The sequence below is a fragment of the Urtica dioica genome, chromosome 9, assembly GCF_054948205.1.
Source record: "Urtica dioica subsp. dioica isolate 48M chromosome 9, U.dioica_male_clone48M_v1_H2, whole genome shotgun sequence".
NCBI classification, from domain to species: Eukaryota; Viridiplantae; Streptophyta; class Magnoliopsida; order Rosales; family Urticaceae; genus Urtica; species Urtica dioica.
Genome location: NC_142764.1, coordinates 18543334 through 18566766, shown reverse-complemented (window position 1 = coordinate 18566766; position 23433 = coordinate 18543334). Strand labels below are relative to the sequence as shown.

Below are 23433 nucleotides of genomic sequence, written 5' to 3'. Positions count from 1 at the left end.
CTAATAAGCTAGATTGGAGGTGGTACGGCCAGTACAGTCAGTGTCAAACAATACGGCAATGCTATGAATTGAAGAGAATATGCTTCTATCGTATTCGTTACAAGCTTTGAATCCTTGGTGATTTTTCCTCTTTTTTTCGTGTAATGATATTGTCAATATATTGCTAATTGATTGTGAGATGGGAACATTCTTTTGCACTATTTGTGGTTATAACCCTATCATTGTGTTCTTCTGTAAGCAATTAAAAAAAATATATATATACAAATTGACGTACGAGCTCATAACAAGTAGGTAGGCTTTACAAGGGAGACAAAATTTATGTAGGTCTCTTCTAATTTGATGTTTTATATATTTTTTTAAAAACCTGTCTATTTCAAACATTCCAAAAAAAAAAAAAAAAGTTCAAGATACTCTCATTTAGTTGACTACTAAAAGATTTATGACAAATTATATTACCAAGAGAGCGTGATTGAAAATTGTAGATGATATAAATATAGAAAATTTCAGGAGGACTGTGCGTGTGCTTGTGTGTGTGCGTGAGAGCTATTTTAGATCAAACAAAATTCGAAGATTATATGCACCTAAGTTCAAGTGCTGGTTGTATTTTCAACTAAAATTGTGTTATTAAAGGGGAACTCTACTAATTGCTAGTCCTAAAGCCAAAACATGACGTTAACTATAAACATAAAAAGAACAAAAAAAACCAACACCAAACTACTCAAACCAAACTCCTGTACATGCATACTACAAAATTTATATTCAGAAATAGCAAAAATCGCCAAGGTGATCACACATATTACAGACCACAGCTTAAATAAGCGTCCAACGTTACGCACGTACGTACATACATATATATTACTCAATAGACATCCATAATCATAAAGCATGCAACAAAATATTAGAAATCGGGATGCCCAGTTGGCATAAACCCTAGCAACCCTCGCTTCACTCTCTCTCTCTCTCTCTCCTCTCTCTACGCTTCCCAGTTTCTTATTACAACAACACATCAGTTTCAAGGAACACAAGTTACGATCGTAAATTGGTGGTCACATGATAGAGCAAGCGTTAGGGTTTTCGTCGCTGAACATCTGAGGAGGCGGATAATAATTGTGCTCCAAAGAGTACCTTGGTGGCCAATACTCGCTCTTCTTAAGCTCGCTCATCTTCTTCTCTTCCTCTTCTTTGTTACTATTGTTACCTTCTTCGCCTTCTTTCTTCTCTTCTTTCTTGTCTCCGCTCTCCTCCTTCTTCTCCTCTTCCTTCTTCTCCTCCGGCGCCACTATCGACACTTGCTTTTTCGTCTTTTTGTACACCTCGTCCACCAGTTTCGCCGGGTCCACTATCCCCTTCACCGTCAATTGATCGTTGGCATGGTCGGTTTCCACCGAGTCTACACCTACAACAGCAGCAAAATTACAGATATTATCATATCACCCCATGTTAAACAATATTGGACGGTGTCTTCAAAGAAAGAAAAAAAAAATTAGCATACAAGGATTTATCAAGATATCAATATTTGTTTGTTCGGCTTTGGATCTGATCGACTTGCCCGAAAAGTTTCAAGAAATCAAGTACATATATACGAATACTCAGATACAAGACAATGAGAATTCCACTACGTTCATATATGTATCTTCTAGTACCGGTACTATTTTCATTCAATTTCATTTTGGTCTAAGAAAATGCCGAACCACGCTTGAAATTCACTTTTTACATCACTATCTTGAGAATGAGGAATGATTTCAAGTCACGGAATAAGGAAATAAATTTACTAGTTGAAACAAATTTAAATGATTAGACAATAACCGGTGTACATAACAAGTTTTGCTTCATTAACATAAAAAAAAAAAAAAATATTGTATATTATATCTTTTTTTTAACAAGATATGATCACAAATAGAACATTTATAAAAATTATGAACGATCTGTTATTATTAATTCAAAGCAAGTTGAAGAAAGCCTGAGATGAAAGTTGGCTATGAAAAAGGTTACATCTATTATATTAAGTTAACATAATTATTTAATTACACAATTACAAACATGAGCTATATTACTAAAAGCCTTGAAAAATATTCATCTCTCATTATAAGTTATAACTCTTTGTTAATTAACTACTCCATAAACTAATGAATCATTTTTACTATTTAAAAAATCTTAATGAAATCAATTGTCAAACCTAATTATTAATCGTTTTTTTAATCTCAGCGGAGGAGAATTTCTATCCCAATTGCCCTCTCTTTAAGTGAGATTCTCCTTTTTTTGTTTACCCACTTTTTTACGTGAAATAGTATGGTACGGTCAGAATATAGGAAAGCGGGATTGAATATGAAATATCTCTGCCATTTATTTCTATCCTGACTCATCATATCCATACCTACCACTTGAAATAGATTAGCCAGGTGAAAATTACTCTTGTTTTCTTTCTTCCTAATCCTATCCATAAAATTTAGTACGTGTACACTTTTAAATTTTGTCAATCAAAACATAACGCAATACTTTAACTGGATAAAGAAATTTTTACAGCTCGCCAGTGGGCCTTCCTTACGGTGACATATTTATTTTATAAATTTTTCTTGTTTTCTAGCAAAGGACATGTAGGTCCTTTGTCTTTAAGGCCTACCAACAAAAGAAAATATGTCCTTATAGTGATGACGATAACACGATAAACATGGTACACTTAATCTCATATTATATTTTGAAAATATATTCTAATTTAAGTTATGCATTATGATCCATGCGTATTAAATGAAAGCTTTTGAATTTAATGTTACCTTTGATTTTCCTGATTCGTTTTTGTAAAACTTGAGCGCATGCTTCGCAATGCATTCGGACTTTTAGTACCACCGTCACAGGAGTTGGAGGCTGCCATGGAATTGATATGTAAAAAATATTAACATAAAAAAATGAAAAACAAGATCGCCAAATCTAGATGATTGAATTAACTCATCATGCCAAATTTGTAATTTCTGCAAAGTAATTTCCGCAATGAAAAAAAAGATCACCAAATCTAGATTGAGGTGTGTTGTATATATATACATTATGGTTCACCGACAACCACGTGGCCTGTACGTATACCATTTTTTTTTTGCTTGGAAATGTATACCTTATTATTACGAGAAAGGGTTTGGTAGTGTTTGATTAGTATGTACTAGAAGAACCATGGTATTATAATCACATGCAAAAACATTATATTTTTTCTCAATTCATTAGATATTTCTTGTCAACTTTTTCTTTAGGGAAGACATTATTAGCCAATGATTCAAATATGAAAATCTATGATAAATATGAGAATCTATTATGCTACCACACAAATACATCACAAAATTAAACAAATATGAACAATGCGCTCGGAAAAATTCGATCATGCTTTTTACGAGTAAGAGAATATAAAAATTACTACTTGGTCAAACAAGCTTGGGTTATTTCTCATCACCTTTATTATCAAAATATTTTGTACTCTCTCTCCAAATGTTCAATCACAAACGAAATACCTCAAGCTATATCAAATGTAAATGAGAATATTAAAAAAAAAAAAAAAAAAAAAAATAGTATAAATATTTAACCTAGTTGACAGCGTGCCTATCTTTTCTCAATCAAGTCACTCACAAGAATGTAAAAGCTAGCTACTCAAAGGTACAAACATAGCGTGTCATTTTTACTATGTTACAGCTTTTTTCTATATTTGGAATATGGCGTTCATTGTTTGGTTTTACCGTTAGGCAATAGGTAAAAAAAAAATATAGTAAGCAAAAGCAAAACAAGTGGGCGATATAACATGTGAAACCCACCAATAAACCCAACTCCCAATGACTAGGGTAAGTAAATAATATAAGAAGCTAAAAATTAAAAGCAGCCATACAACAAATCTACTATTTTCATGCGCACTGAATTCCCACATGTCTCACACCAGTAAATATGTTTGTTTTTCATGCATACGGTGGTCTATACACTATAGTATTGTCAGTTTTTTTCATACAATAAAATACACATAAAAGCAAAATACAGACAAGGAAACCAAAATTATTGAGGCTTGGCTGAGTATATAGTATGAGAGGTCGGTGTAAGTGTACGGATGAACAAGTGGACGAACTAGGCCGGTGGTGGGGTCAACAACGTTAATGCAATTTTCCATCTTCATTGTTTAATGTGCCTCTTTTTATTTTCATATATTTTATTTTTTTATGTGTGAGTCTCTATACTGGCTTCTTCTATATAGTTGTATCTCTTGTAAGTGTGTGTCATTTTGCTAATTTTGTGTTGTTCCTCTCATGTCAGCATTGAAACAGCAACTCTCAGAATACATTGTTTTGGGAAGTGGGTCAAATTGACTCCAACATAATGCCGGCCTAAATCCTTTGGCTATTTACAATTATATATACTAATTAATTAATTAATTAAGTAGTGTCTTTGATTATTATTAGAATATTATAAAAATATAGGCGTTGGGAAAAGGAGTCTGGCTTCATAATCCCATCAATCTCGTTTTTTTTGCATGTTACTCAATCTCAAAGAAAAGACTCGCTCAGTGGGAATCAAGCATTAATTGAGGGTTTAAATTAAATTAGTGAAGAAGAATAGTACCTCCTCTTTTTTCTCTTCTTCTTTTTTCTCTTCTTTGACCTCCTTAATCTCTTCGGGAGGTTTGGGCAAAGGAGAAATTAGCTCAACTTTTCGACCACTTTTCTTTTGCAATCTCTCACAAACCTTTATTGGGTCTGCAGATTTGCCTTTCACTACCACTTTGCTAGCTTTGCTATCTGTCTTTACTTCTTCAACTCCTGCATAAGCAATTATTCAATATTATTAAATAATCACTCATCTTTTTTTTTCTCTCTCCTAAGATTTGTAACAAATGTACATTCATGGAAAAGAAAAAAAGCCTCTTTAAAAAACGTGTAAAGCATGAATTAATCAGTAGTTTAATGAATAAAGCTTTCTTCGCTTGTAACCCTTTTTTGTTTTGTTTAATAGTGATGACTCGTGATCTGGAGGTTTGTTCTATAAAAGATAAAGAACGTAACATACTTAAATACCCCTTTATATTGCTAAGAGTGAATTTTTTTGGGTTTAATACCAAAAAGAGAAAGAAAAAAAAAAGTATAAAAGAGTTGGGTACTTGGGTTTAGAGAATACAAGGTTTTAAATAATCAAACCGATATCTCTATATGTATGTTAAATCCAAGCTTTTGTGAAGTGAATGTACTCTGGCCTTTTAAGGGTATATACTAATTTGCATCTTAGAGGTCTACAATTGCTATTCAGATTCAAATATGAAAACAGAAAAAACGCTAAGTATTATAAAAAAAAAAATGAAATTTAAAAAAAAAATACTACAATATGGAATAATAAATAAATAAAGAAAGTAAAGAACGGACCTTCAAAACCCTTCAAGGCTCTTGCGACTTTCCTAGCACAGGCTTCACAGTGCATATCAACTTTGAGAATAATCTCCGGTGGCTCTTCTTCTTTCTTCTCTTCCTTTTTATCTTCATCTTTCTTTTCTTCTTTCACTTCTTCCTTCTTCGCTTCCTCTTTCTTTTCCTCTTTCTTCTCCTTTTAAATATACACAGAGAACAACCACCAGATTTTAAAACACAAAGTTCTATGTGTATAGATATATACAGAAACGTAAACATGTGCATATATATATTATTAGACCAGTGATACACGGGAACAAGTTAGATTAGTTCATATAAAGTAATGAAAGAATATTTATATATAATATATAACATTTACCTCGCCCATTTCTGTTACGATTCAGAGAAGGAAGTACTTCTGTTTGGAAATTTCTAAGGGAAATACGATGCCAAAGTAAAGATTTGCACTTTCAGTCCGTCACTCGCTTACTCACTTCTTAAAAACTCTCTCTTTCTCTCTCAAGCTATGTATGTGTGTGACTGTGTGTGTATAAGCTGTGGTGAAGAAAAATATTTAATTATAACGTGGGTTCTGGAAGTATGACGTGGCAGACTGGACATTCGTCCTTCCATGACTCACCACCCTTTGAAAATGCCCTCAATTTTCTTCCGTATATACCTCATTGACCATTCATCGCTTTTCAAAATATTATATAAATAATAATATAGATCTATCTAACAGAGTAACAGCCTAGCAATATTATAATGCCCTGATGTTTCTATATTACCGTTGTAAACTGTAAAGGGAAAATTTGAGAGTGGGACAAAATTATTTTGGCTAAAAACCTGGTCAATTGGTAACCTCTTTTGTTTACTGCCTTGTGTACACGTTTCCTTTGACAGATTTTAATTTAAAAATTAAATTATTATTTTTTTAAATATTGAGAACAATTTATTATCAATTATTATTATTATTATTATTTTTGAATAAAGAGATTTTCCATTAAAATTGAGTAAAAAATCCATCAATACAAAAGAATAACACCTTAGTACATGGAATATCAAGACTTAAGTCGAAGTGAATCTAACACTAAGATCCGGTAAAAGTACGTTATGTGCATACTTCTGACAACAGGAAGAATTACAAGCACTAATAGAGCACACAAGAGGCTCGTTCAAAAACCCAAAGATTGGCGGTGGAAAAATCCAACCAACCTTGGTCCGATGGCCACGAAGAAGATGGCTCTTCAACCTGCATAGATCAAAACCTAACAAGAAATCCACTACGGGTAAGGAGACTACGACTAATCTGACTCCAAAACAAGTAAAAAAAAACCAAAACACAACAATTAAAAGAAAGCTTCACTACAAACCAAAAACAAAATCAACTGAAGTAAACATAAAAGAAACGCCCAAAAACTGAGAACTCATCCTCACCCAACGCTCCAACCTCGCCCAAGAGAACAGCCTCACTGTCGCCGACTCTGGGAGGGAAGACGCCGGGTAAAAATCTCACCCACGAGGGCCCGATCTTCGCCGAATATATCCCGACTCCGAGGATGACGAACCACGCTGAGGCAAAGCCGCCGAAACCGAGGAGAGAGAATTGAGCTCCCACCGACGCCGCGGGAGGAGGACGGCACCGGGATAAAATATCTACCGAGTTCGCTCTCCACCGTAGCCGGGACCGGTGCCGAGAAGAGAAGCCGACGAGTGGAAAGAGTTTCAGACGGTTTTAGGAAAAAAAAAAAAAAGAGGCTAAAAAAATTGAAATGGGAAGAAGAAGAACCACCAGCATTGTCTCCCCCCCGGGCCGGAGCCACACCAGGCGCCCAGATCCTAGGAGGGAGAAGAGCAGCGGCGCTGTTAGAAAACTAGGGTTTTTGTAAGATAAGATATTATTTTTTTAGGACTATTTATTGGCAAGCAGTTTAAAGTCTTTTAAACAATAAAAGAGAGATCTATACGCGAATTAGAAAGAAAAAAAAAATCAGTAACTAAATGTTATTGGAGAAACCTGAAAACCTATAAATTTATTTATTAACTGTAAGAATTAATAAGAATAAACACTAGCCCATTTTTTTTATCATGGACAAAGAGTTCGATTATCTTCGTTACAAGATTCGACCAAGGACGAAGATGAAAGCTCCAGAAAAGACAACAAAATCAATGCAAAAAAATAGTGAAACTCATAAAACAAAACAAAAACCAAATTAAATGTCAAATGCTTCATGATATGATGCTCAATTACAAATTCAAATTCAAAGATAACTAGTGACTTTCATACGCTGAATTTCCTACAATATTGGAAACAAATCAAGTATTTATTATTAATTGATACAACGATTTTTTTTTTCAATTTTAAAACAAAACTGGGCGAAAAAATTATTGGGATAGAAAACGAGATTTTATTTAGTTGATTTACAAGTCACATCCGCCTGTAAGCTATTTAAAAATTTTAAAATTTAAAAAAAAACTTTAATTAAAATAAAATTAATAAGTTTCAAAGACTCTTAGTTAGCTATAAATTTCTTGTTTTATATTGACTAAACCCGAAAAGGATGCTAGTTAGTTTGAAATCAATATGGTTTGATGCAACATCAAAATTATTGTTGATAAGAAGTTTTATTCAATAATGAAGCGTAGTGGAGAGGTTTAATTTTCTTTGGAGTTGATGTGTATCCGATCAACCATACAGATGAGCTAGCCCAAAAAGCTCTTGATAAGGTTTTCCTTTTTAACTACAAAACAAAGCCAGCCATCTTCTCTACATGCACTCGAAGAAAAAAAAGAGAGTATATTGGATAGGATCCCATGATTTCAATCCTTCCTATTGTTTTCGCCCCCGTAATTTTTATGAAACAAATTAATCATCGACAAACTTTGTTACTCAATAAATTACATAACGTGTATTTAATTAGATCATATAAATATATATAAACGGAAGATAACATTAGTGAAAAAGAACAAAAAATATTAAAATAATATTTAAGTATGCAACTTTTAAAGAGATTTGCATTCAGCATTTTGTAAAAAATATGATATAAAAATAATATTTGATAAAATATATAATTTTTTATGATGCGTTATAAATAAGCATCTCTTAGCATTAAAGTTGCTCTAAGCATTGCTTCGAAATGTAGGCTATTGATTGGCTCCAGAGACACATACGAGTGGCTCCGTTTTCTTTCCAATGCATCTGATGATTGTAATTTATAAATAAAATAAAATAAAATAAAAAACCAAACCCATAGTTTTTGTGTAAATTTATATATAGGAATATTAGCTTCATTGACAAGCACTCTAACTCTCAAAATAAAGATATTTTTTTTCAAATGGTTTGTATCCACACCATATATAAATTAAGTATATATTTTAAACTTTCAATCATGCCTCTACACGTAGCGATGCCAATAAAGGACACATAATTTCTCTCTCTCTCTCTCTCTCTCTCTCTCTCTCTCTCTCTCTCTCTATCTCTCTCTCTATCTCTTTTTCTCACGCGTATTTACCCCTAATAATATATATAAATTCGACTTTTTGAGACAAGAAACTAAAATAGCTTAGATGCGATTGAAACATATGCATGAGTTCTACAATACCTTTGCAAAAGAATCATCAATTGAATGAAGAAGTAGACATAGCGCATGAGTTTGCGAGATAAAGAACTACTGAAATATCTCATACATATAAATGAGTCAAAACACGTATAATTTATACCATCTAATTGGACATTGATAAACTATAGACCCAATTTCGTAATAATAGGAAATCTCCAAAAACAAGAAGAAAAAAAATAAAAATAAAAACAACCAATACGAAATACCCAAATGATAACCACGAAAGTTTTCCAAACAATCATCATACAACCAATGTGAAATCTCTAGACAACTAATGCAAAATTTCCAAAACCAATTTGAAATCTTTAAACAACCAATTCGAATTTCCCAAAGAATCAACCAAACTACCACTGTGAAGTATCCAAACAACCAATGTTCAATCGTCAAAATTAATTTGAAATCTCCAAACAACCAATGCAAAATCTCCAAAAGCAATTCAAAATATAATCTCTAATAACCAATGCGAATTTATCAAACAAACAACTAAATATGAAAATCTCCAAACAACACATGCAAAATCCCCAAAATTAATTTGAGACTCCAATTAACCATTGCAAAATCCATAAAAGCAATTCGAAATACCCAAAAAACCAATTCGAAATATACATACAACCAATGCAGATTTTATAGGCAAATACATAGATAATTAATTAAAAATCACCAACGAACACCTAAATAATCAATGCAAAATCTTCAAACCCAAGCAACCCAAGACAGTATACCCAACTATCTACCACAAAATACTCAAAAATCCAAAATACGCACAGTAAACTAGTCAAATACCCACTAAAAAAATACTTAGTGAAATATAATAAAATACCCATTGCAAAATTTCAAATACCCATAAGCTATAAACGAAATTACAAAACCAAATTCGTTGTTCTATTGTTCACTCGACAGACTAGCCTAAAGTTATCAAAATATGTTTTTATATGTCACAAAGATTTTGTTTAAATTTTACGATGATCCAAAATATGTTTTTTGTATGTCACACATATTTTTTTTTTAAATTTATTGATAATCCAACTGTGAACGGTTGTGAGAACTTGATTTGAAAAAGAATCGCATTACATTATGTGACAAACATACTTAAAAATCTCAAAATTACATTGCCCATTTTAGAATGTGCCCATCATGAACATGCTATTGAGATTTTGTGACGATACAAACTAGATTTTGAGGTTTTGATAATATGTTAATTTTGCATAAATAGAAAATAGATTGAGAGATAAAGTAAAAGAGCGGCTGAGTCTCTTAGGTTAATTGCGGAGTCCTTGAGAATAACACATCGAATAAAATATAAATATATACACAAATAATAAAGAGCTAATATGCTAAACTATCCTTACATATTATTAATAATTAATATTCGAAGCATGCAAGAACCGGGCTAGGAGGTATTTTTCGCAACCCTATGAGTATTGTCACTTTTATCTATAGCGCTTCTCTTGCATGATCTTTATCTTATTTGATTGGCAGAAGCTATGACGATTTTGAAGGGTTTGGAAGTTACTCTTGAAGGTGGTTTCACTAATGTTCTTGTCCAATTAGATTGTGAAGTGATTGTCAAGCTCGTGAAGACCAATAAGGCTCTCTTAAACGATGTTGGCCTTATCTTATTGGATAACCTCTTTCTCATGGAGAGTTTATTTTTGTGATGTCTTGTTTATGCACTTAAACTTGTAATTTGTTGGCTCATGGTCTTGCTAGAAAGACTTTTTCTTTTGACTATGTTGTAAGTTGGAACAATTATATCCCACTTGATTTACAAGCTTGGGCTCTAGCAGTATGCCGGATGAAGGATGGGTCATTGACCTCTGTTTTTTTTTTAAATTAAAAATATTAAGAGACGTCTTTGATTACAACTCAATTATCAACCAATGTTTATTATTTTGCTAATTATAGTATTTACTTAGGTTAATTGGCTAAAGAACTCAATAGTTTAATAACTTTTTAAATGGTTAGACATATACGACTAGAGATGACAATTTTACATGTTATCCGTTACCCGGTATAAATAGGTCAGGTAAGATCCGTTCTTATCGAGTAAATGGGAACACCCGTTAAGATTTTAGCAAGTTAGGGTAACAGAATATGTATCCGTCTACCTGGGACCTGACCCGTTAACAACTTAACATTAAAAACATTGTTTTTACTAGGAATTGATCCATTACCCACTAAGTTGTTTCAAGCTTTTACTAATGCTTGACTAATATTATAAGTTGTTGATATAGTGTTTTTATTTATTTATTATGTTTACGGTTTGAAAAATTATTTTAAAAAAACCCTAATTAGCTAACTAATTCATCACTATTATTTTACTATCTCTTATATTTTATAATAATTGTGTGTAGAATATCATGTAATCTACTATAGTGATTTTATTTTTGAAGATTATTGGTTGATTTTTTTTTTAATATTGTTGGTTTTTTTCAAAGATTGTTAGTTGATTTTTTTTAATAAGATTGTTGAATTTTTTTTTATTCGAACGGGCAGATAGGTCTATCGGGTCTACCCGACCCGGGACCCAACAACTTTATATGGATAATGGTGTAGAGATGATAAAGAAAGATAGAGAGAATCAGAAATGAGAGAGAGTGTTCCGAGACTTTTGAATATTCCTTATATTTTATATGAACTTGTATCACCTATTTATACATATGGTGGATACAAGAGAGAGTGTAATAAATACATGTAATAATTCTATCTAGGAAATAGAAAAGTAATAAATATTACACAGAAAATAAGGCATAGAAAATAGATGACAAATAAATGTAACACATTTTTCCCGTGTGATATGAGTTTCAAGGGGTGAGGACTTCCGAGGCACGCTTGTCAGAAGGAAGGACGAGGTGACGAGGTGAAGCCTAGCTTGGACGAAGTGACGAGATGAAGCTTAGGCGATATGACGAAGTGACACGTGAGGGCGAACTGATGAGCTTGATTTCAACACTCCCCCTCAAGCTTGACTGTATATGTTGAGGAGTTCAAGCTTGATACATAGCTCGAAGAAAGGTTGCTCGAGGAAGGGCTTTGGTGAGAATGTCGGCGAGCTGACGACCTGATGGAACGTATTCCATATCGATTATTTTTCCTTCAATCTTTTCACTGATGAAGTATCGGTCGATCTCGATATGTTTCGTTCTGTCATGATGGACTGGATTTTTGGCTATGCTGAGAGCAACTTGATTATCGCAAAAGAGCTTGATTGGACCTTCGATGATGATCTTGAGGTCGTCGAGAACTCTCTTCAGCCAGATGCCTTCACATACTCCGCTTGCTAAAGACTTGAGCTCGGCTTCAGCACTACTTCTTGAGACAACGGACTGCTTCTTGCTTCGCCAGGTAACAAGATTTCCCCAGACGTATGTGCACATGCCTGATGTTGATCGTCTGTCTGGAACATATCCGGCCCAGTCCGCATCTGTGAACACTTCGACACCTCGACTTCGTCTTTTCTTGAAGGAGAGACCAGTCCCTGGGGCAGCTTTGAGGTATTGGAGAATCCTCATAACTACGTCCATGTGAGTTGTCGAAGGATTACTCATGAATCGACTTACCATACTCACTGCGAATCCAATATCCGGTCTAGTGTGAGTTAGGTAGATGAGTTTTCCCACGAGCTGCTGAAACCTTTCTTTGTCGGTGGCGGCCTCGGTGGTACGAGCTAGAAGTTTCACATTGGCATCCATTGGAGTGTCAACTGGTTTACAGCCAAGCATGCCAGTTTCTTTGAGGAGATCCAAAGTGTACTTGCGCTGGGAAACGGAGATGCCCTTTTCAGATCGAGCTACCTCCATGCCGAGGAAGTATCGTAGGCTGCCGAGGTCCTTGACTTCGAACTCAGATGACATAATTTGCTTCAGTCTCCTGATCTCTTCTAGGTCGTCTCCGGTGATGACTACGTCCACATACACACTCGGGATGGTATGCTTGCCTTGTGTTGAGATCTTTGAGAAGAGTGTTGGATCGGCTTGACTCTGCTCGTAGTTGCAATGCTTGAGCACATTGGTGAATTTCCCGAACCATGCTCGTGGGGATTGTTTTAGACCGTATAGAGACTTCTTGAGTTTGCAGACTTTGTTGGCCCCTTGATCATTGTCGAATCCTGGTGGGAGTTGCATGTAGACTTCCTCTTCCAGTTTGCCATTTAGAAAAGCATTCTTGACGTCGAGCTGACTGAGAGGCCAATCTAAGTTGGCTGCTAGTGAAAGGAGGATTCTGATGGTATTGAACTTCGCGACTGGAGCGAACGTCTCTTGGTAGTCGATGCCATAAGCCTAAGTGTACCCTTTAGCAACAAGAAGGGCTTTGTATCTCTCCACTGTGCCATCTGGATTATGTTTGATGGTGAAGAGCCATCTACATCCAACAGTTCGCTTGCCTGGTGGCAGTTCGACGATATCCCACGTATCATTCTGTTCGCGGGCTTGGATCTTGGCATGACTCGCGTCTCGCCACTCGGGACTTTGAAGGGCTTCCTCGATGGAGTTCAGCACTTTTCCTTCATCTAACCTCGCCACATAGGCTTGGTAGCCCGTAGATAAGTTCCCATAGTACACGTAATCCTCCATCCTGTATTGACCACACGACCGAGCAGGTTTTCTCAACGCAATTGGTAAGTCCGGAGATGAGGTGTTACCTTGTTCAGTAGTGTCGTGGTTCAGGTTCGAAGAGACATCTAGTTTGCGAGCTTGTACTGGACTCTGGGTGATGATCAGTTCGCATGGAGAGGGTTCAGAGGCTTGCGAGCTGGGAGTCGGTGACGAACTGGACGAACTGGACGAGGTGGGAATATCTTGAACAGGTGAGGTTGGACTTTGAGGCGAGGTGATCGCATTTTGGATAGGTGAGGAACTAGGTGGACTAGGAGGCGAGGTAAATTCTGGGTTTATGATGAGCCAATTTGGGAAGTCATTTTCATCATTCTCCCCTTGACGAGCTGAATTGGCGAAGTAAGGACTGAACTCATGAAAAGATAGATCCATGGAGACTATGAATTTTTGTGATCGGGGTTCATAGCATTTGTAGCCTTTCTGGGTTGCTGAATAGCCAAGGAAGATGTACTTGAGCGATTTTAGTTCAAGTTTACCTTGGCCATAAGAATGGGTGAAGACTGAACAGCCGAAAACTTTCGCAGGTAGGGTTGAGATGAGTCGAGAGTGAGGGTATGTCTCTAGGAGGACTTGGGATGGGATTTTATAGCCAAGGACACGAGATGGCATTCTGTTTATGAGGTAGGTGGCTGTGAGGACTGTTTCTCCCCAAAAATGAGATGGGACGTTTGAAGAGAACATGATGGCTTGGGCGACCTCGAGTATATGTCGATTTTTCCTTTCGTCTACCCCATTTTGTTGCGGGGTGTGAACGCATGAGCTGGAGTGAATTACGCCATGTGTTTTGAAGAAATTGCCGAGCTCGGAATTAAAGTAATCTCGAGCGTTGTCGGTGTGGACAATTTGGATGGAGGTGTCGAACCGTGTTTGGACCATTTTGTGAAAGATTTTGAAGAAGTTGGATGTTTCAGATTTTTGTTTCATCGTGTATATCCAACTGAGTCTAGTGTGGTCGTCAACAAAGAGAAGAAACCATCGAACTCCAGTGATATTGGGAACTTTTGAGGGTCCCCATATATCACTGTGAATTGTGGCAAATGGGCGAGATGGTTTGTACGAGGTGGAGTGATATGAACTTCGAGTATGTTTAGCGAACTCACACATGTCACACTGAATGGAATGGATATTTTTATTGATAAACAAAGAAGGAAACAGTCTTTTGAGATACATGAAATTTGGATGTCCTAGTCTAAGGTGATTGAGCATGATCTCTTTATACTGGGGTGATTGTTGGGCGAGCTGACACATGGCGGGCTGATCTAGCTTGATGACATAGAGTCCGGTACTTAGCTCGGCATTACCAATCTGTCTCCCCGTGACCTGTTCCTGAAACATACATGAACTTTCATCAAAAATAGTTCGGCACTTAGAGTCTTTGTTGATCTTATGCACAGATAAGAGATTGCATTGTAGTTGGGGAACAAAGAACACTGATTCTAGCCTCATGGACTTCGTCAAGACTACAGTGCCAACACCAGTGACTTGAGTTTTGGCTCCATTGGCGATGGTGACTGATATGCTTCTATTACAAACAGAGTAAGTTGTGAATAGACTTCGATTACCAGTCATGTGATCAGATGCACCAGAGTCGACAATCCATGCTGTGGGATTCTCTGAGCTTACATGGAGGGCTCTAGGAGAGTTACCTAGAGGACCAATTCCCGAGTGTTCTCCACTGAGTTGGACTTGTTGGATAAGCTTCTGGAGAATCGCGAGCTGGTCGTTGCTGAAGGGAGAGGAGTCCGAGGTCGAGGTTGAGGCAGCGGACGAAGTGGATACTAAGTTTCCGGCTGAGTTCGGATCCTTAGTGTCTCGGGTTGACCTTGAGCTCGGTGGTTTCCCATGCAGCTTCCAGCAGGTTTCTCGTAAGTGTCTGGGTCGTCTGCAATGATCGCAGTAGGGGCGAGGTTTGCGAGGTCTCTCTGTCGAGACGCGAGCTGCAAGTACTTCATCTCCATGCGTGGTGATGGCGGATGAATCTGAGGATGAGCTCGGGATTGGGCTCGATTGGATAACTCCAAGCATGAGTTTTCTCCTGCTTTCCTCATGTCTGACCACGGAGAAGGCTTCACGGAGAGATGGTAGTGGTTTTGTACTAAGTATCCGACCTCTGACCTCATCGAGGTCTTGGTTGAGCCCGGATAATAGTTTAAACACACGTTTAGTCTCCACTATCCTGCGGTAGAGTTTTGAGTCTTCGGAGCAGGTCCACTGGTGATGTTCGTAGAGGTCGATCTTCTGCCATAGTTGCGTGAGCGAGCTGAAGAACTGAGTAACAGACATCTCTCCTTGACGTAGGTCGTGGAGAGTGTTCTCAGTTTCAAACAGCTCGGACACATCTTATGAGTTGGAGAAGATTTCTCTAGCTGCTGGCCAGATTTCTGCTGCCGTTGGGTAAAGTAGGAAGGTTTCCCCGATTTCGGGATGCATAGAGTTTATGAGTCAGGACATCACCATGTTGTTTTCTGCCTTCCAACTCTTGAACGCCGGATCTTCGATCTTTGGAGATTTAGTCGCGCCTGTGAGGTAGTCATCTTTACCTCGTCCCGATATGAACATGAGTACTGATTGAGACCACTGTAGGAAGTTGTGGCCATTGAGTTTGTGGCTCGTGATATATTGGAAGAAGGATTCAGATTGAGATTGAGTGGGCGAGGTGGTCGAACTGGTGTTGAAGGCGGATGGGTTTTCGAATGAGTTCATGATGATTGAATTTCTGGGCTCTGATACCATGTAGAAATGATAAAGAAAGATAGAGAGAATCGGAAATGAGAGAGAGTGTTCCGAGACTTTTGAATATTCCTTATATTTTATATGAACTTGTATCACCTATTTATACATATGGTGGATACAAGAGAGAGTGTAATAAATACATGTAATAATTCTATCTAGGAAATAGGAAAGTAATAAATATTACACAGAAAATAAGGCATAGAAAATAGATGACAAATAAATGTAACACATTTTTCCCGTGTGATATGAGTTCCAAGGGGTGAGGACTTCCGAGGCACGCTTGTCAGGAGGAATGACGAGGTGACGAGGTGAAGCCTAGCTTGGACGAAGTGACGAGATGAAGCCTAGGCGATATGACGAAGTGACACGGGAGGGCGAACTGATGAGCTTGATTTCAACAAATGGGTATGGCACTTTTCTACCCACTTACCTGTAGGATATACCGTTATTCGACGCGCTCTAAAAATCGGGTAAACAGGTCTGAATAACGGGTCTATTTTTAAATCAGATCCGGATAACGGAACAAGTAGATCCGATCGGACCCATACCCTTTGCCATTTCTATATACGACATATTAGACACATAAATTCTTTTAATATTTATTTAATAAAGGGCAATGACATGTCAAAGCCAAACAAAGCGAAAGTCCTTCTTTACCCGCAGAAACCCAAATAGTTCTGTGCAATATATAAAGTCTTTCTTTATATTCTCTCAAGAAAATGATGTGAAACTGAATACAGGCTTCCAAAAAAAAAAAAACAGTTATGTGGAGCACAGAAAAATACGGGTCACCGAGTACACAAACAATGCAATAGTAACATGTACAAGTAATTTATAATCGTACATATTTGTGAATATTTTTAAAAGTAGCCCACTGTTTCGGATTCGAAATTTCCAATTATCATCGATACCAAATTTAAAGGTCGGCCATCGATCGAGGCCTATCTATCAGTATCTTGAAAGTGAAATGTTTGGGTACTGGGGGGACCCAACAACCAAGAACCACTCCATGTCTGACACGTGTAACGATAAGTGCCTCGGTTTCTGTCATCTTTCATTCCGTATAACTCTTCTCTATAATCTCTAGATAAATGATGCGAGAGAGAGAGAGAGGGTGATAGAAAAATAAAGTGGAGTAAAAAACGACATAGAGTGATAGATTTGAGAGAGGGAATAGTTCATGTCTTCACGTAAACAAGTTGACATCCAAATATTGAAGAATCCTGTTTCAAATGATTTTTTTTTTTTTTTGAAGAATCATATTGCCTATTGTGGATGGATAACAAATTATTGGAAAACGATCTTTCATAATGGTCCCGTATAGTTTTGTTTAAAAAAAAGTGTTTTTAAATTCAATTTTCGAAAAAAATTATTTTTTGAAAAAAATGACAAGGTGTTTGGTAAATTGGTAAACTGTTTATAAAACAGTTGTTGCATGTAACAAAAACTGATTTAGTATTTGATAAACTAAATATATTATAGTAAAAAGACTAAAATAGATATGTTTTTAATAATTAAATAATAATTATTAATATGCTTATTTATATACATATATATATATATATATGAATAATATTTTGTACGAAGATATTACAGTAATTTATATACCAAACTCAAAAACATTTTTTCTAAAAGCTAAGAATCCTAGCTTTTCCATCTCATGTACAAAATCTAAAATCGTTTTTGAAGTTTTTTGTAAAAACAGTTTTGCAAAACACCAGATAAGCAGTTTAGTTTTTTTCTAAAAACAAAAATAGGACTTTTTAATCTGAACCAAACGCAGCCAATATATTCCGAGAATGTCCAATATGCTAACCTTTTGTTTGGAAAAATGATTCAAATATTAATACAGATAAATTTATCTGATATTTTTTATTGATATATCGAATACCGAAAAATATATTAAATATTATTTATTTAAAGTACCACTATGAATTAGAAATCATCAAAAATATAAATCACGTACTAATTTATATTAATTATTTAATAAAAATTATTTAAGTTATATACAAATATGAGAAAACTATATCAACTAGCCGGATAGCTATCCTCCATTACAATTATAGCCAAATTATTTAAAAAATTAAGAAAGTAACTCATCGTATGCTTATGTATCAATATTATGATGCATGCGTCATGTCTTAGTTTTGGCTATTTTCTTAATTTTTTAAATAGTTTGGCTATAATTTTAACGTAAGAGGTTTAAATTGGCTATGTGTCTAACTCCCCCCATTAAACAATAAAAAATCACTCTATCGGAAATGCTCGATTAAACCTGGCTTGGCGGGAGATACCGCGACTCCCGCTCCCGCCAAGTCCGGACTCCCGTTACTTGGCCAAACGGGAGTCCCGTCCCGTTAATGAACGGGACGGTAACGGGAGTCCCGCCTAACGGGATTCGGACCCCGTTAGGCGTAAAAAAAAAGAAAAAATATTTAAAAAAATGATTAAAATGAATTTAAATAATTATATACAAGGACTTAATTGAAAAGATTTTAAAGTAAATGGGTAGAAAAGAATAATAAAGAAGAATGTGAAATTAAAAATGGGCCTCCTAAAAAACCTCACCGACCACTAAAAATGTGCGACAGTGAGGAAAAATAGCACCCATTTCCTTGTTAATTATTTGAAAAATTATCCCGGACAAGGGCCGGGATATCCCTTAGTTATACAAGTTAGTCTAACCATTGATGTTTACATTTGCGAAATCAACTTCAAAATCGTCAAGAATATCGAAGCACATGAATGTTTCTTGTGCTCGATTTCTATGTTGAATCCAATCTTTACCACATGTCAATGCTTCGACCATCTCCGGTTTCAAGCTACATCTTCTATTGTCGATGATGCAGCCCGCGCTACTAAAAGCCGCCTCAGATGACACGGTTGAAACAGGGATGATGAGGATGTCTTGTGCCATAGATGACAAAACCGGGAACCTCCTCGCATTTTGTCTCCACCAAACCAATAGGTCGATGGATTCGTCATCCGGTTTGACCCACTCGTTCCGATCGTACTCTTGGATCTCCGGATGGGACCGTGCGTCGGCTGGGCTCGACCTCGTCTGACTTGTCTCGACTTCTTGTTGTTGAGGCGATGGGTTGTAAGCGGGCACGTTGACGAAGACATTCGTGTATTGGTGTCTTCTTGGATACTGCGTCTGTGATTGATTTGCTTGTGCTCGATATTGCGGTAGGAGTTTCGTCTCGTTTACCCCGAAAAGATCATAAAAAGCTTGCACGATCCTCGCGAGATCAAGTGCAACGTAATCTTGGTCCTCGAAATGGTTTCTAATGTACTTAAGAAATTTTTTTAAACCACCAATTTTACATCAGCAGTCTAGAATGGCTCCAAAACCGTATAATAATGGAAGCTTTCCAGCCCCCCAATATTTTAAAAACTTGGCTGTCATTGCTTGAATACAATCTTAAAAAATTGTTTCGTTTTTATATTTATCAAGATGCACAGCAATTGCGGTCATAATATGAAGACTGAGAAAAGAAGTAAGAGTGTAAACAGCAGAGAGATAACAAGTTTCTTTGTAAAAAATGTCGAGAAAAGAAACAAATGATTCAGCCATCCTAATATCATATTCGTTGATAGCGTCATCGCCATGTTCACTGTTAATGTAAGAAACAATAACATTAACATAATGCTCGGATAAAAAGTTGATCAACATGAGAAAGGTAGAATTGCACCTAATTTTGTTATCTAGGTGAAAGGTGCGTTCTTGGAGACCGTTGTGTCTAAGGCGTCTCTTAAGCTCGTCTACTCTAGAGGTTGAACTATTTATCCAACTAATGTAATTCCTAATCTTGTTGATCGAAGGGTCATAACTCGCGGCTCCAGCTTGAACTATAAGGTTTATGATATGGGTAGCACATCGTTGATGCAAAAGGGTATTGTCACAATGAAGTTTCTCCTTTAACTCTCTAATCATGGCATTGTTGCTTGTGGCATTATCTAAGATTACAGATATAATCCTATCGGTCAAACCCCACTCAGCTATAACACTAACTATGATGTCTAAGATGTTTTGACTAGTGTGAGAACCTTCTATCCTCCTAAAGGCTATGATACGTTTGTTGAGGTTCCAATCGTCGTCTATATTATGCACTACAACACTCATGAAATCCATCTTTGATTGACCAGTCCAGATATCCAAGGTTAAGGCTAGGCTATACCTACCAGATGATATTGTGTCTTTCATTTGTTTCTTTTCTCCTAAAAACCATTTTAGGATATCGGATCTCAAGGCTTTCCCAGACATTATTTGAACGTTTGGAATTATAGAACTCATGAATCTAACGAAGCCTTGAGATTCGATATGACTATAAATTGATCGGTGGAAACAAAATATTCTACTAAATCACGTCTAAAGCTTACAGGATCGATGTGACTTACCTGGCTTAACGAGGCTCCAGATTGCGTAGCTGGCAGTGCCTGTGATGACTCCACAATAGCGACGTCCCGACTCTTGTGTTGTGAGCGCTGGAGATTTTGCCACAACTTTGACATTTTCCGGCCGTTCGCAATCACCTCTTCAAAGAAAGTCCACACAACGGACCTAGCACGACGTCGTGGTGGTTGTTGTTGTTGTTGAGCACATTCATGTTGTTGTTGTTGTTGTTGTCGTGCTCGTCGTTGTCGTCGTTGTTGTGTCTCCTCTTGTTGTTCACGTTATCGAGGTCGTGGAACTTGACTTCGATGTTGAGGTGGTGGTGGTGGTAGGTCTTCTTCTTCCTCCTCCTCCTCCTCTTCTTCATTTGGATTTTGGGTTTCATCGTCATCTTCTTCTTCATTTGGATTATGGGATTCACGCATATGTTGCTCGAATTCTTGAAATGCTTCATAAGCCATTTCGAATGACGGAATTTGAGTTTGATAGGCTTGCTCGGGATCCATTTGAGGGTAGTATGACACTTGGGTATTTGGAATTTTGGTGAATTCCGAATGGCCGAAAGTAAGAGCAACATAATTTGGATCGAAAGAGTATTGAGTGTTTAGGTCTGGAGCGTTTTGAGATAAGTGCAACCAATTTTCTTCAAAACGGTGCATTCGTTCACCTCGGGAAGCTCCTCCCCTTCGACCTCCTCGGTTGTGGGATGAGGATGCCATGAAAAATTGAAAGCGGTAAAGAGTATTAGAGATTAAAATCGAGAGAGTTTGTAGAGAGTTTGACTTTAGGAAAAAAAATTGAAAGCGGTTATGACATATTGACTTTAGGAAAAAAAAAAAAAAAAAAAAAAAAAAAAAAAAAAAAAAACACCATGCAAACCTGATTTTTATGAAAGTAAATGGTCAGGCCTCTCCAACAGCTTAAATAACCAAGGATTTTACTTTCTATTTATAGACTTGATTAACTATGATACCCTTACCTACTTCTGTTCATATGTACCTGGGTACGTATTTATAGAAAATGACAAGAAAAAATAACGTAAATTAATGTCTAATAATTCAGGAGATCGATATATATCTCATATATATAATATAAAATATAAACATGTTAGGCAATGGAGAAGACAAGAGAAAGGTGCTAGAATATCAAAGTTTCATTGATTGGATTAAAAGTTGAGTCTGAAATCATATTCAAAATGGTGAAAGCAAAAGCCGTGACAATTCCACAAGACAACGCACAATGCCAAGTGGTCCGACGAAGATGACTAGGAGAGATTCATCTTTATTTAAATATTTTGGTTTCTTAAAGACGATGAACACAATATTCTATGATTTTTTCCAAACCATTTAAATTTATGATTGGCTTTATTGTTATTTCTCTTGGGCCACTCAAGTGGCTCTAGGCTGAAAGATGACTATTCAGCACCCAAAATAACTTCTTCATCTGCCCCAGAAATCAAGATCACTCTCATAATTCAGATTTTTGGGACCTGGCCAAAACCAAAAACAAAAACAAAAGCCTTTCCATTTGCTTATCTTTTTACAGTTTATTTTAGTTTTTATTTTCTTTTCATGTTTATTCGAGATCAAGGTTTGAATACCATGCGGCATCGCGGTTTGATCATTTCCTGCAGTATGCTTCAAAATTCACAATACCGCAAAATCGCAAATGCGCAAATACCAAAATTTTTACTAAAAAAATATATATGTCAAATTGTAAATTTATAGTGAATAACACAAATACCACAAACACCACAAACATACCACAAATGCCAAAAATAACATCATTAATTATTGTTTTATTATTTTACTCATAAATCCTCTATATTCATCATATTTCTAATATTTTTATTAGTAATAAATTAAATATCATGAATCGATGATATAAATATATAATATATCAGATGTATTCATATTAATTTTGTTGTTGTTCCAATATCTTGTTGGATACTCTTTTTACCGTAGTATATCATGACATGAGACAGGATACTCTTAAAATCAGAAGTGCAACGCCTGTAGTATGAGGTATTTAAATTATTGGACGAAATACATTGTATATTTTATACATAAAATAGAGGCCTAGGGCTAAGAGATGATAAATCTACTCATACACCACAAAAAGAAAATTAAACAGGGAACATTTCTACACTAATGAGATTGAATTTATGCCCTCTCATGTGATGTGATTTGAATATAGGGCACTCTAAAATCTAGCCAAATTGAAACGTTGAAATTTTAATTTAGCCACTGTTTCATAAGTTTTAGTCAATTAGTCATTTGCTGACGTGACAAAAAATTTAGCATGTAAAAAACCCAATTTCGACCTTACCTAAAAAAATGCATATTTTAATTTATTAATTGTCAAAAATTAAAAGATAAGAATCCCAAAAAATATATAATGACTCCCTACAACCAATTTTAATTTATGAAAAAATGTGAAGAAGTAAAAACGAAGAACACAAAAAAAACTTAGAAAACGAATTAGCCGAAAAAAACCCAAAAAACTTGTAGTCGATGATGAACACGATTGCATATTAACAATAATTAAGTATTATTATAAAAAAAAACTTTACAATATTAATTAACTATATAAAATTCAGAAGTAAAAAGTTGAGAAAACATGAAACACAACACTTAATTAATAGAAATTTACAGACGATTCCAGCATGGTGCTCCTCTTCTCCTCGATCGACCCACAGTGCTTCTACACTT

General features: G+C 36.0%; 1 protein-coding gene across 1 annotated transcript; it reads right to left on the bottom strand.

Moving 5' to 3' along the window:
• Positions 1-718: 718 nt before the first annotated feature.
• On the bottom strand, positions 719-5992 carry LOC149385473 (heavy metal-associated isoprenylated plant protein 8-like). The gene is made up of 5 exons (XM_089625315.1): positions 5737-5992; positions 5376-5553; positions 4582-4778; positions 2772-2862; positions 719-1396 (listed from the first exon to the last, which is right to left on the bottom strand). Exons 1-5 carry the CDS (start codon positions 5743-5745, stop codon positions 1047-1049), a joined length of 825 nt encoding a protein of 274 aa, XP_089481441.1. The 5' UTR covers positions 5746-5992; the 3' UTR covers positions 719-1046.
• Positions 5993-23433: the final 17441 nt, after the last annotated feature.

Excerpts from the sequence above, each read along its gene's own strand:
- LOC149385473 (XM_089625315.1), bottom strand. Across the intron at positions 4,779-5,375 it reads AGCCTTGAAGGGTTTTGAAG|GAGTTGAAGAAGTAAAGACA; the intron begins GTCCGTTCTTTA and ends TTGCTTATGCAG. Across the intron at positions 2,863-4,581 it reads AAGAAGAGAAAAAAGAGGAG|CCTCCAACTCCTGTGACGGT; the intron begins GTACTATTCTTC and ends ATTCCATGGCAG.